Source organism: Psittacula echo (assembly GCF_963264785.1).
Source record: "Psittacula echo genome assembly, chromosome: 2".
NCBI classification, from domain to species: Eukaryota; Metazoa; Chordata; class Aves; order Psittaciformes; family Psittacidae; genus Psittacula; species Psittacula echo.
This window is the reverse complement of record NC_137737.1, coordinates 42,415,109-42,430,677: the sequence shown is the minus strand read 5'-3', so window position 1 is coordinate 42,430,677 and position 15,569 is coordinate 42,415,109. Positions and strand designations below refer to the sequence as shown.

General features: G+C 38.7%; 1 protein-coding gene across 1 annotated transcript in view; it reads right to left on the bottom strand.

Annotated features, from left to right (window-relative positions):
* Nucleotides 1-3,603: 3,603 nt before the first annotated feature.
* The window catches only part of GPR158 (G protein-coupled receptor 158), a gene marked incomplete at both ends in the record, with an annotated part of 193,091 nt that continues 181,125 nt past the window's right edge, over nt 3,604-15,569 (bottom strand). Inside the window, 4 exons of the mRNA XM_080609853.1 lie at nt 3,604-5,058; nt 5,823-5,969; nt 7,345-7,450; nt 11,665-11,803. Of these exons, the coding sequence (XP_080465979.1) occupies nt 3,604-5,058; nt 5,823-5,969; nt 7,345-7,450; nt 11,665-11,803 (1,847 nt within the window). The remainder of the gene's footprint in view (nt 5,059-5,822; nt 5,970-7,344; nt 7,451-11,664; nt 11,804-15,569) is intronic.

The following is a 15,569-nucleotide window of genomic DNA, read 5'->3' as shown; positions in this document are numbered from 1 at the left end:
GCAATGTTTCTAGCAGCATCATAGTGAAATAGAATTGTTGAGTGAAGTTTGGCCCCTCATTTTCTTAAGTGTGAATTAAAGTCCCAATTGAATCTGTAGCCCATATAACAATTGCTAAATAAACTGAGGAAAGCTTTGTTGCTTTCTAAAGGGAAGTTCTCCAATTACATCAGTCTTAGGAGATGTGACTACAAGAAGCCTAAAGAACCATACCAGACATTTTTTAAGAAGTGAGGGAAAGGGTCAGGATGAAGGAAAAGAAAACCAAACAAGAATATACAAGCCAATGCCTTCCCTGGTAAATCAGCCATCATCCTTTTGCTTGCCATGCAGCTGGGTTGTTTTACACCAGCCAAGGAATGGGCTTTGTTTCTGTGTTTCTAATGAAGTCAAAAAAAAAAGAAAAGAAAAGAAAATGAGCAAAGAATTGTAGATGGACAGCAGTGGCACAGATACAGTCATGCATGAAGGGCTTGATCCTGCCAGCGATGCCACATACCAGGGGCAGTGGTACTGTGTGGATACCTTGCTGATGTGGCTCCCCTCACCCTTGGCGCACGCCGCACCCCGACACAGCTGCTGCTGAGCAAAGCAGAGGCAGTGTGTCCTTGCTCAGCACCAAGGTAAAGGATGGAGGGCAAGACGAGTGCAGGTGCCAGGGCTGGCAACTGCTCTTATGAGTATGCACAAACATCTCCTTTCATGATTGTCCTACAGACTCCCACTTTTAACCTCAGCACCCGGCTGCAACAAAGTGCTGACTCAGTTAGTGAATCAGGGCAACCTCCCATAAGTGGCCCCCCCTCCCTGTTTACACAAACCACTGCTGAGATAGGATGCAGAACCTCCCTTGAGGGGTAGCAGAGGTGCAAGGTGGCCACCATACCCGGCAGGTTGAAAGTTGTGCCTCTCTCTGCACACAGGGTCAGTGTGCTCTCCTGGAGGACTCACAGAAAGCTGTCTTCCCAGGCTCGACTTCTCCCCTTGCAGTGAAATTTAGGGTTACTTTCTCTCTGAAGCACTGATCAAATCCCACTGAAGTTGATGAAAAGGTTACTAACAAATCCCATGAGTTTCTGGGACTGGGAAGGGAGAATCTGGGCACACCAAGTCTAACCTCAGCTCTTTTCCACACTAAGCAGAAAGCTAGATTTGGTCTGCACGTAGGATGCCACTGGCACTATGGAAAGTGCATGCACAGATGTCCAAAGCACCCAGGCTCATATGCCTGACTCCCTTTTATAGATGAAGAGGGGTTTAAGGGGTCCCGGTTGGAAGATGTGTTTTAAAGGCAAAGACTAGATATTCTAGGCCGTAACTACACCCTACAAAAGAGGGGTGGGAGAGTCAGACAGGCCCAGGGTAGCAAAGATCTAAGTTAGCATGTCCCCATGGTGGAACTGAGCACCATTCAGGCTAACCAGGTTAGTTGGGCAGTTTGGCCACTTTAATCTGAAACTAATGAGCAGAATTTATGATTGAGGCCAATGTGTGTAGACAGCACTGAGACCTGAGCCAATGACCTGAGCCAACTTGACCATAGCTGGCTCAGGTGTTGGCACGTTCTCAGTTTCAGCTTAGCAGAGGCAGTAGGAAGATCCGTCTTGATCTGTCAGTGTAGACATACCCATAAACTCCTGTCCCTTTTAAAGGACAAAGAAAGTCCTCCTCATGCCCAGCTCGTTTAAGTCCCTGTGCTCATTTCATTTCATCTTAAGCCACTTTTTCTATGATGCCACAAAAATCAGTTTATACTACATACGTGTAGGTGCATGTGTGTATTAGATAAGACATTTTATATATATTAAACATATATAAATATCTATTTTTTATATATATTATATATATATTAAACAACACATTCTATTCAATCATCCTCATTTCAAGTTTTTCCAATGAACCCCATCACTTCTCTCAAATTGCACAAGTTCTTTAGGACTGAGTTGTCTTTGTTTTGGAGTACTGTATAGATAGCCAATTCTAGTGAACAGCACTTTACTAGTACTGCATTTAGATAACTGAGGGTTTTTTAGTATTAGTGATACTCCTCAGATCCTTTACAATACATCCTCAGGCCCTGATGCTGAACCATCACCAAGACTCATAGTTGTGAATGGGCCATCTGTGAATTAAGCTCATATGCACGAGGACTGTAGTTATTACTGAAAATTAGCACTGTATTAAGCACTAACGTTTACTGCAAAAGTATGCATAAATAAACAATTGAGTAAATAAATAAAATCAAAGCATTTTGGAGAGTGGGAGAGAGATGCCATCATTTCCGTTCCCACTATCTCTTACAATTGTATATATGGGGGAAGAATAATATTTTGGGCTTCTCTCCTCACTCCAAGGGCCAATTTTTTGAGGTTTGCCAACAGGGATAAACAGTACACTGCTGTTCTATATGAACTAGCTAATATATTTCCCAGGGTTATCTGGTTTTAGTAAAACAGGTAATCATTTCTGGGGTATATTTTCATTGTCATTCTTGCTTGTTTTAATAGTGGGATATGCTCAGTATCACCACTGATACTTAAGCAAGATTTCTGCTTTGTTAGATGATAGTTTCCAATTAGTAACAAACAACAGATAAGTTGTCCTAAGACTTACCAGAACAAGCAGCTAAGACGACTGAATTTCCACTATAAACAAAGTCTATGAGCATTAACAGGGAAGTGCATAAACAAGTAACTTACTGCGTATAAAACCCCTGAATAATACTGTATCAAACTATAAATAACAGAGAGTAAACAAAAAAAGAAAAAATCACTATATAAATCACAGGAAAGAAAAAAAAGAAATCTCCAAAGCCCAAAAGAATTTCCCTATATGAATTACGGCTTCCATAGCCAGTGACAGATTACTGCAATTCTGTATCTAAACAAAAAAGTCTACAGCAGGTATTTAAACTTGCAATTAGAAGAAAGTATCTGCAGATTGCATAAATGCGCTGTTGTGTCACATAATATCAAAGTTATTTGCAAAAAATTATACAATCTGGAATGCTTTAATATGAGACACAACAATGTACTTAAACACACAGTAATAAGAAAATGAGAGCAATCATTATATAAAATGTGTTTTGGGGATGCATTGACTTAGCGGTGCTATCTAGATTAAATATGTAAAGTGAAAAGTCGTCATTTTAATAAGCTGCTCATTGATACCCCTTTTTGCCATCAGGACATTTTGTGTTCCCTACTTCTGCTGGATCTTTAAAGTCCCAAGGGCAAGTTAAAGCCAGTTTTGGCATTCAGAAATAATTCAACTGAGATCTACACTGTGAGTTTGTTACCACTGCATGTTTTTCTTTTAAAAGAGAAGTGATTTCACAAAGGCAGGTTTCTTTCATTGACACAGTAAAATCCTTGGAGCAGGGACCATATTCTGGACACTGCTAATCACATTGTTGGCACTCAAGAACTAAATAATAACAACATTAATGATAATTTACTTTGCTTAACTCCTACTTCTTTGTAGTACTGATTCCCTTGATTTAAGTGATGCTCCTTAGGAATTTTCAGATCCTTTTGGCCTAAGTCCCCTCTGTCTTTCCTGTTTTCTTCTTAATGTTGCTACTCTCCTCAGTCCAAATGCCTCTTATTTTCGAGGTGTTGCTGTTTTATTTGCACTTATAGCAGAGGTGTTCGATAAAGCTACACTTCTTTCTGCATTTGGTAAATCTGGTGTATCATACTCCCAAGGGCAGACTTCAGCTCGAGATGCTAAAGGTTGCTGGAAATAACTACTTGGCTTATGGGAGTCAGATGAAAGCACATTTCCCTCGGAAGAGGCATTTTTTTTCTGTTCTGCCAGTTTATTGAGGTTTTCTTTTTCTGCTGCTCTCTGTGGTAGCTCTTCCCGCTCCCCAGCACAGGTATTAGGTGCATATCTATTAACATTCTCATGCTTCAGCCCAGGGGAGACTGGAGACTTGGAATTCGACTTGGTTTTGTCATTTTCAAAGACCTGCTGCTCTTGTGTCTCCTGAGCGGCTTCCTCCACCTTCTCTGAACATATTTGATTTGACTGCTGATACCCCTCAGGTGTCTTCAGCTTACGATGAGTCTTCCCCTTTGGCTGGGAAGGGTGGTTTTTCTCTGGCTCTGAGGAAGCAATAGACACGTGTTTTTGAACTTTAGAGTCAGAAGGCACAGGACCAGGAGTTTGGTCATATATCTCCCAAGGACAGACTTCTCCTATGTCGAAATTGTCCTTGTGTAGAGACTTACCTGGGCCTGTGTCTGGATTTGCAGGTGTCTGACTAACCCTTTGCTGCTTCATAATTGAAGATTTATGGGCTTTCTTTGCTTCCTCAGAGGGGGTAGAGTTCTTCTGGTGGGAATCCTTATGCTCACCTTTATCGGAGACTGAGTGCTTTTTGCCAGCCTCCTTACCCTTCAGCTGAGGTCTATGAGATTTAGTGCTTTCTTCCAGACTTTGTGTTTTACCTGTTAGTCCCAGAGTCTTTTCCTTGGCACTAGCAATAACACTGAGGGATTTTTGTAACACAGATGTTCTTGGATGCAGAGGCTTCTTATCGGCACTTAAGTTATGTGCACTTACTGATTTGCACACCAAAGGGACCGATTCAGTGGAGACAGCTTCAACCTTTTCAGGAGCGTTTTTGGTTAACTTGTTATCATTCAGTGAGTCCAGTAGTGAATTCTCAGCAGCTATAACTTCAGTGCTTTCTGTAGTTAAGCTATTCGGTTCTTCTGTTTGATCCCTAACATGATCGTAAGTGCTGTGGGACTTTTTTAAGGAAAAGACCCTATTTTTCAAAGTCTCCTCTTTTGGCTTTGCAGAACTTGTGGAATCTGGTGGGGTTTTCTTCAGTGTAGCCATGTTCTTCACAGCACTGTGCTCCATCAGGTCCTTCTCATCCCTGGAGCACTGCCTGGTGACCGTCTCAGGGATTTCTGTAATACGTCGCATTATTGAGCGCCCCAACCCCTTTTTAGAGCACCTTTTCTTCTGGAGATGCGGGTTATTAGCAATCATCTTTTTCCTTTTATAGATTTCAAGCTGGGCATATAGTTTCTTCAATTCATCCTGCAAAACAAAGTGAATGGCAAAACTAGCAAGTACAGAACAAGTACAGTCAAACAAGCAGCCTGATGAATGCATCGCCTACTGCCCTAAAAATGGCATTGAACTTATTCCTGACTTGTCTAATTCTTGAATACGCCATTTCTCCATCAACTTGAATCCCAATTTTAGGTTCAACCCTTATGCACAAAAGTGTAACCTTCCACAGCTGTGCATCATACAGCATGCACAATTCATATACATTTATGCTGTATGTTTCAGATTTCACAGGGCTGTGTGTATGCTTTCCTGCTGAACTCACAGCTGTTCTTTCTTCTGGGAACATCAGCCCTTTTATCATGTAATGTAGGAATAAAGTGTGATTTTTTTTTTTTTCTGTTAATCATGTGGTTTTTTTAATTTTATCTATATAGTTATGTATAGTTACAGATAAGTTATATACAAATGACTGCTCACACTGACACCACATATTGCTTGTACTTCAAGACAATCCAAAGAGGCTATGTAAACTGATAAACAGCTCTTGCTGTGGACGATTCCTCCTCTTTAGCCTCCAGTACTACAACTAGTGATGCAGTGCCTCTTCACACTAGTGAATGTTTTCCAAGAGATTTTACATGACCTGATACCACAATCACTGAGAGATCTAAGCTGGCCTATTTCAGCTGATACCTGCAGAAAAATTCAAATTGATTCAATTCAGAATTTACTCATAGGAAAAAGTGTTGTTCTTGAAAATAAATGCTATTTAAATTAATTATATCTACCCGAATATCTTCAGGATCCAAACTATGTTCACTCCATGCTGAATTGATACTGCTGTTCAGATAGGATCCAGATCGACCCATGTCAAGCTCATCTTCATAAGCTTCTGTAGCTATATCATCTCTTGGGTTATTGCTTGAATGTGAAAACTGCATAAAAAAGACGTTGCCATCAGTTCAAAAGTTTACTTCACCATTACTGTAGGAGTTTACATCAACAGTTTTTATTGCACAATGATCCTTCTATGGAATTCGTACGAACTTTTGAACCCAAATCACTAGCTATAGGCGGCATTGGCATATGTAGTACAGAATATCAGTATTGTATGGAACAGACTCTTATTAATAATGGCTTAACTCGATAAATCTCAGAGATTTTAACAAGAAAACCCTCTCCCTGCGCAGTTAATTTGGTGCTTATTTGAACCTCTTTAAAACTGCATTTAAATCAAGCTAGGATGGAAACAGACTTTCAGCCAGTATTTCCAATTAGGCTACTAAAGCCGTAAGACTAGATTTTATAATTCATACAGTTTAATAATCCTGCAGAAAGCAATTCTCCCATTTTAGATCCTGACCCTGAGAAGGAAGAGATGAGGTGGCAAAAATGGAAAGAAAAGAAAAAAAGAAAGACGAGAAAGGAAAAAACCATCAGGAAACAAATAAAGAAGCAGACAAGGTAATTTCTCTCTTCTAAGTTTTAGCAAATGTTTGGGTCAAGAGTGGAGAGAGGCTGTCAGCTATTTTTTTTATTCATGGTGATTCACTCATCTGTAGTTACTATTGTCCACACAGTCATCTGACTTCAGGACTTTATGAATGGAACTAAACCTTGTGAATCTTCTCTTAATTCCCTGCATTAATTGGTGTGCTGGAAAAAAGTTTGTGCAGTGTCACACAGATAATAAACTAAAAATGGAAATGCTGGATCCTTAGTTATGAGTCAGCTTCAGAAAGGTCAACACATTTTTTAGGTTAGTCTAGAAAGACCTCTCTGAATGTATGAAATAAAGTACATGGATATAAAATAGAAAATAATAAGAATATTCTAAAGACCAGGAAATAATTTAAAATAAGGTTATTCAGTATCAAGGCTCAATCGGTGTGTCCTCTTACTATGACTGTTTACTGTACGCGTATTTGACAGTTATCAGCATACCCTATGCTGACACATAGGCAAAAGATGGGAACAGCGGCTTCATCAACCTGAAAATTGTACAAGTCGAACCAAATACCTGAAAATAACCATCATTAGGCAAGGCGGGATTCTTTCCTCCTTGTGTTAATCACATCAAAATTTTAAGTACTTTAAACTCCTGGAATTTTGAAAGCTGAAAGTAACAATCTTTGAAAATGTGTAAGAGTTTTTAAAATAAAAAAAAAAAGAAAAGACAACATTTTAGGCAACATAGACATATCTTTTATCTTTCTATTCTATCAGTTGCTATTTTATACAGAATTGCTTTTGCAGGACATCTATGTGCCTCAGTCTTGGCAAAAGAAAAAAACCAGGCGACTCAAATACCTTAGGGATCAGAAGTAGCCCAACAGTGACTGTCACAGTCAAGTGTGTGTGTGCAAAGAACAGCATCAGCATCCAGTCAGACTGAAGTCTTGAAGCAAGAATGAATCTGAAAATAGAATTCAAGGCTGCAATTCACTGCCTTTTCTCCAGTGCATTAGATTGAACATCTTTAATGTTCCTTAGGTTTCTTTTCATTGAAAGGCCAGACACAACTGGTTTTATTCTGTACTGCTTTCATACAGACTAAAAATGACATCCTCATGCTTTACCTATATGCCACAATTTGAAAACAACTCAGAAAAAAACCCAAAACTCCAACCAACAAAACAAGCCAAAACAGAGCACAAAAGAAACAACAGACCTTAAATGATATTGTTTATTCCACCTTCTTCACCCTACTTAGCTGTCTTTTTCAATGGTCTATACTGTCACATCTTCTTCGGCCTGAACTGAGTTATGGCAGCTTATATACATTAAGAATCTGAACAGGTGATTTTAGGTTAAGTAAGCACATGTACTATGATAAATTGCAGTGCACTTCATAAATACAGGAAGCCCACGGATTGCAGCTACAGAGTGCAGCGGATAAGCCATCAAAGAGAGAACCAAACTGAAATGCTTTTTAGCAGGGAGCAAAGAAATGGTCTTGATCGCAGGATCACCCAGCCCAATGCTGTGGGCCCAAGAGCCTTGCAAATGCTAGGAAATGAGTGGCTGAACCTCCCAGACTAAGCAATTCCTTGCTGAGCTTTCTCAAAGAGCAGTAGAACAAGCACTGCAGTTAAAGCTAGCTGGAGCATGCTTGGCTTATCTGCTTTACTGAGTTCCCAAAGACAGAAATGGTAAGCAATGCAATGGATGAATGGATGTACCACTGGCTTGTAATCTGCAGGTTTACAAAAATCATTCAGATAGAAATGACATTTGCAACCTATCCAAGTCCACAGATGTGTATTTTGCAGAAGCTTTTGTTAACAGAAATAGTCTGGCATGAAACACTGGTTTGTTTATATGCCATAATAATACAGTCATAATTTCTTGTTTAATACTTTGTAAATGAAATGTTTCATGAACACAATAAAATATTATAATTATTTCTTGCAGAGATGTTGCTATTGAGGGGTGCAGGGATATGAGGAGGCTCAGACCTGAGGTTTAGCTAACTGAACACAACACAGGAGCTACTGAAAATGACATGAGAAACTGCTGGATGCAACAACAGAGCGAAAAGTGAACAAAACTTGCAGACAGTCCTGGTGGTGGATGGCAAGATTTCATAGGTGGTTAATGAGGAGCCATTTGAAACAAACTTTACAGGTAACTGAAGGGAGTGCTGGGGGCTCTTGGGGGAGGAGAACTTGCAAGGTTAGTGGTACCGATGGAACCGTATCAGTAACAGCATGTAAGGCTGTGATTACCTAGGTAAAGATATCATAAATACCAAATTTGAGTACAGATGTAGCAAAAGTGGGACAAATAGTAAAGGTTGTTTATTTGGGAGAATACAAGGACAGAGACAGAGAGGGTCTAAGGTAGATGGGGGAAGTACAAGCATGGAAAGAAGCGGGGATAAAAAGGGCTAGTGACATGAAATCAAGTTGTCACTGACTGAGCCCTGTACCTGATCACTGCAGTATTTCCTATCTTCTCATTAAATCCTTCTCCTAATGTCTGTGTCATCTCACTCCCTATGCTGTGCGTGTGTGTATGTTCAACTCATGACCAAACTTCAGGCTGGACTAGCCAGCACACAGGAGACCCACATCAGACAGATCCAAGGTTTCAGCCCATGACAGGCTACAGGGCCCCAAACCTGAAGATGGATATCAGATTGGCTTAAGAATTGTGCTCATATTTGAAGGAATTGTGAACATAGTGTGATTGTGAACCTACACACGGTGCGTGGTTCATCAGGGAATGTGATCAGCTGTAGAGGAGGAACAGAACCAGCATGTATGTGTTTGACCTATGCTGGTCCATGTGGCCAGCCATGCGTTGCGCCTGACTGCACCAGTGGATGTTCTCCGTCTAGCTAGGAAACAACAGCAGCCAAGTCCATCAGGCAGACAGACAGAGGGGAGAAAGCTCCCAGGTCCTGATGGCCACCAGATTTGGTTAACCCTTAACATCTCCAATGCTCAATTCCTGTGAAGGCTTTTCGCTTGTTGTACGTATGAAAACTTGACTAAGGCATCCACGGCATACCCTTGAAAGCAAAACAGCATTTGCAGTAGCCCTTCAGACCTAGCAGAGATGGGATTTCTATTTGAATGAGATTTTTTCCATGCAAATTTTGCTGTCCTCAGTAATGCAAGAGAAAGAGTAATGGAGGAATTTAATGCTATGCTGATCTGAAGATAATCAAGAATCCTCTGTTTCTGAAATGGGAATAATACTTTTAAAGGAAAACAAAATGCAAACAGTTCAAGGTTTTATTTAGCGCTTACATGAATCTTATATGAGCTTTGTGAGTTTTCAGACTGGATGGCTGCTTTGTAATATAGTAGGTGTCCTTCAGGGCTCCAGTGCTTTCAACTTCACAACAACTCGGATATGTCATATAAATCTGAGTCTTACATTTCCGCCTTTTCAGCTTACATCCAAAACTTGGTGGGGGAAGACAAAGGCAAAAAAGCAAACAAAAATAAAAAGTGAACTTCAAAGAGACTGGATTAAGACTTGCGTATACAGAAATGGACATAATCTTAGGAGGAATCATGTACTTCCCATGCATTTTATTTATTCCTATCCATAAACAGTATATGATATCTCTTCAATAAACTGGCATGTATCAGACAGAGGGCAAAGAATCAATCCAAATTGTACTTTTTTATTTTTTTAAAGAACAAGATCAGCAGACCTTTGGCTGAAGGGTTCTTGAGAGGATAAACTGAGAGACCTAATCCTTTTGTGTCTCCTTCATAAGGCATATATTAAAATGCCACATTTTCCCCTTTTCCCCTCTCTTTAATCCATGATTACCTTCATCTGGTCCTATTGTTAAAAGAAACTTTCAACCCACATAATAGCTCTCCGAATGCACTGAATTATATCTTCTAACATGTCCCAAAATATGGTTTAGGAACATTAATTAATGGGTGAAAATTTTGACTGAGAAGCTTTCATATCGGCTATCATCAATACAAAAGTGTTGTAACTGAATTTCCTATCTATCTACCAGGAATGAAAAGGAAACTGCTTCTATCAAATACAGATTTTAAACACTATTTTTGAAGATGTTTGTGTTAGTTGTGGAGTGAAGAAGATTTTGAGTTTGTGTGGATGTCGAGATGTGGGGTGAGGAGAAGCTGAAGGAAACAAAAAATTGCAAGGCTGAAAGGTGCAGTGAACTTCATAACAATGATAAGGGAAAAGAGCACCTGGAAGGAACAGAGATGAAAAATTTGCTTTGCTGCTGTTTACTCAGAAAAAAAAAATATGCCTCATGTAAGCAAACATCAAGAAGGCAGAGAAAAATGTGAGTTCCAAGACAGATCAAGTAACAGAGAAGAGTATTTGAAGACTGTCAGTGGAGCAATTCAAATAAACCCCCAGAAGTTCTTAGTAGATAAGGTCTGTCAGGAGGCAAAGGGAAGTGTGAGAATGTCACGGAAATTCATTAGGATCTCTTACAGGATGAGATGAAATTCATGTTATCTTACTGTTTTGAGTATTCTAGGATGAATTCATTTTTACAGGGTGCTCTGTTGGAAAGGCATATATAGTAATTTTCAAGTAGCTCTGGCAATAACCTTATTTATCTGCTACTACTCTAATAGTTTACAAGCATGAAATGTAGAGCTCCTTATAATCTTTACAAGACACGCGTGCTTTATATTTGTTATGGCATTGTATGCATATCTATTTTTTATATCGGCACATAAAGCACTATGTTTCATGCACAAACCAATACAATTAACATACAGCTGCACCTTACCAATCTTACACACAAGGAAAAGTTCACATAAACCAACATTCTTACCTGCTGTTCTAGGGATACAAACCAGCGAGCCGTACGTAGGTGACTGAAGACAGACAGTAGTTTTGCTTTATCTAATTTACCATATATGCTGAACTTTGAGACAAGATCATAACAGCTAGTTATACTGAAAAAAACCCCTAATTATACAATTAACAGGTTTATTGTACATATTCCTGAATCATATGGGATCACTTTTAAGCTTAGTCATCACTTGATCTGCAGAATTAAATATTTATAATGCCTTCCATTATGCAACCTAACCCATTCACCCATTTTAAGTTGCACCATATGAAACCTGAAAGATAAATAGTTAATTACTAGATCTACAGATCACTTGCCTAATTGTATGGAATATAGCAGAGATAATGAGCTCATTGTGAACTGCAACAGCCATATAACGTGGCTCATGAAATGCTGATGGGACTGTCCGCACTGCATAGCAGAGATAAACACCCCACAAGAGGAATAAAAATTCAGCTGTGAGAAGAACAAAAAGAAATAATTTACAATTAGTTTTATAGATGAAAAAGGAAGGAAATCTGAAGTAGTACAGTATCTTCGGTATGTGTGAGTATCTATGTTAAGACAATATATGCTTATACAAGTACATATGTACACACATAGGCATTCAAACTCTTTCAGATACTGTCACTGTACATGATAGATTTGGTTTTAATTTTACACACTTCTTTTATTCCGAATCAGGAAGCTTTCCATTCATGGTGTTTCAGCTTTTCAATTGACAAACTTTAAGACAATGTCTAATAATGTCTTGCTTGCTTTTCAAATTGGTATTACAAAAGTCTGACATTACTTAGAGTAACAAGCATTTTTATTTGTAGCTCTGTTTCTTGTTATAGAGGCAGATACCGGTGCTACAAGCTTTTTAAGACAACAGTTTCATTTCAAAGGTTTATAACTCAGATATAACAATATATTTTGGGTTTAAAAATATCCTCTGTTCATTCTGCTGGTGCCCATAATATGATGAGTCATTTCTGAGGGTCTAATATAATTACAACAAATGACGCATTTCCCGGTTAGGAGAAAAAAAGAGTAAAGGAAGAGAGGAGTAAGGGGTCAGGATCATCTTAAACTATCCTCTTAGAGCTAACTCATCTGCACCCAGCATTCCTCTGACTTCAGTTTCCACTGGACAGTTTGCTGTGCTTTGTTTTGGTTATGATACAATTGAAGTGATTTTATATATATCCACCTTGAAAAAATTGCCCTTCCAGAAAAAAAAACCACATCCAGCTATAAGAAGAGCTGGTGCCTGTTTGCCTTGCAGTCTGGGTTGATGGTGGCTGGAAGTGTCTGGGTGTTAACCAGCAACATGCAGTTCCACGTTAGACCCCTGTAATGCCAGCACTGCTCTAGACCAGCTTCAGAAATATTGTGTAATCCCTTTGCTACTCATACACTGCTCTTGCCTTGTTGAATTTTTGCTGTAAAAACTACAGTCAAAGGTAGTATAATAGTAGAGTAGTCCCTTTGCACAGATATTTTTTGCACAGTATTATTATACTGTAACTAGAACTGGTGATGGGTGACATCACTCTACTGTAGTGATCAGCAAAGCATTACTGGTCAGGTTTGGATAAGGACACAAATGCTTGTGAACCCTGCCATTAGCAACAGACTGAAATAAAACATCTGCACTGGATATTTCATGAGACAGGTCCTCTGGTTCCTCTACTTTTAATAGTCTATGAACGCTGTAAATTAGCTGTATTATATTGTTACAGCACTTAGAAACTTCTAATTTTGCTGTGAATCTCAGCTAAAACCCTAAGAGACAAGTCTGGATAAAGTGAAAATGAATTCAGTTACACAGATATCTCTGTGGTCTGACAAGAGTTCAGTTTGAACTCTTGACTAACACTTTGCCTGTTTCTTACTTCTATCAAAAATAGATGGCCTAGCTTTAAGACCATTATTTTTACTAGAACATATCCTACATAAACCTGTCAGTTTTCCCAGTTACATAAAACCAAGCATCTGAAGATGCATAATCCATGCATGCCGCTATTTTTGTGTTCTTCCTTACAAAAACCCCAACAATAATAAACCTTTTGACCAAGTAATAGTTTGACTTGGAACCTAAGTTTCAAAATGAAGAAAGCATGGTATGAATCTTCTGAAACCGTGTGTTGCAGCTTTTTCTTTGAGCTCTGCAAAAGCATATATGCAGGTACGTCTTTCCTATACCCCACACACACTCATTCCTTGGCAAACTGGCTGCTACTTCCATTTCATTCCTAGTTAATTAGCTGTGTTACTAGTGAAGTCTATTACTCTGGTTTCATAAAAACACCTACGCAGGAATGACCGACTGAGCCATCTTGCTCCTGAAGCCTTCTCTGAGCAAGTGGAATACAAATTTTGCTTCAATTAAATAAGATTAAAGGCTCCTTTACAAATGTTAGCAGTTTTGGGTTTTCTCTTTAAGTACATGTGTCTCGGATATGCAGAATCATGGCACTGACATGTATTGCTCTTCAAACCACTGTAATTTATTGCTTTAATTGCTCTGTATTGATTTGGAAGAAACTGAAAAGGGGAAAATAGTTAGCATTAGGTCACTAAAGCCAAATCACTGTATTTTACTATCCCAGGTTCTATGGAAACTCTTCTTATTAATACGGTTCAGAAGGTATTCCCCAGAACATGCCAGAGAGCCTATTTCCTCTCAATTTTGCCTTTCATCCAAAGTCTCCCTGCAGTAAAAGACCCAACATTATCAGCAGAACTGAAGAGATGAGCTAACTGTGAAATAACAGTCATAGTCCACAAAACTGCTCATGGCCCATTCTTCTTTCTTTTCCTCAACTGAAGTGAGAAGAGCCTCAAGTCTCTGACTGATTGAAATGATCAGTTACAAGTGCTAACTGAGGCTGAGAGCTTGAAAACGTTTGTTTTCTAAAGAGATGAAAATACACATATAAACCTCCATATGCTGAAGGTATTCCTATTTGAACTGAAGAGTGTGGGCCAAATTTTGCTTATTTTCAGAAAAAAACCCCAATCATCTCTACGTTTGAAAATTTGGAAGATTTTTTTTTAATTTTTTATTTGTATACAGGTATGTCAGAGAGCAAATGAATGGGAAAAAGCCGCACCTCCATAATAAAAAACAATTTCAGTGAGCTGGGCTCATGTGACCTCCAGATCTGAATAATTCTGAAAATTTTCATTTTCAGTTTTCCAATCACAGTCACAAGGAGTCCCCAAGACAACAAGAGGACACTTCAAAGTATTAATGTACTGAAGCATAACAGTAGTTTGCACCATTTAACGAACAATGCTTTTATAAAAGCTTTACATTTAGAGCAGAGTTGGCATTCCTGTCTGCAGATAATAATTAGTGTGACATCTAGTACGCAACACAAATAGAGAATAGCTTTTAAATCACAAGGTAAAATAACAGAGTTCCTATGCTTGCTAAGCCATACAATATATATGTTACAATAATTTCATTAGCAATAACAAACAAAACAGACTGATAGAAAACCAATTTATTATCTAAACCACTAATTACAGAGCTAAAATGTATCTTGTAGAAGATATGCTTGAGAAGGGAAATTAAGTTCACATAATTTAACTGCAAACTACTAGCGCAATTTGTAATAAAAATCTGAAGGTGTTACAAAATTTTGTTGTACTGTTTTTCTACATGGCCTTTTTGGTTTCTAAATATAAAATAAGGTGACTTATACTAATAAATACTAATGTATTTATCACACCAATGACAAACACAGATATAACTAACTTCAAATTGAGGTTGGCCTAGAGGATGTCCAGTGGCCCCTTCCAGCCTCAACCATTTTTTGACTGTGTGATTCTGTGATAGATCAGATAGATAGATAGATAGATAGATAATAGAGCAAATCTGGCCACTATGCAGCAAGGTTCTTATGCATCACTCATCTCTGAGGTCTTGTTAGTTCTGTCTATGGCCCACCAGTGACTGTTTTCTGCCAAATATCTTTAATCATTAAAAGTGGTGAGATATGGTATGAAATTTCTATTTGGTTTGCTGAATAATTTTCCACTAAAAGCCTGGTGTAGAAGAGTGACTTCCTGACCACTAAAGGAGTATCTCAGCATATTGCAAACCTGCCAAGACCAATCTCAAAGCTCAAAACACATGATTGTGTTACTTTAAGTATGATTTATCATAAGGCTTATAAATCAGCCCATTTTGCACATTAAGAACAAGAAATACCATCTTTTCCCGTTC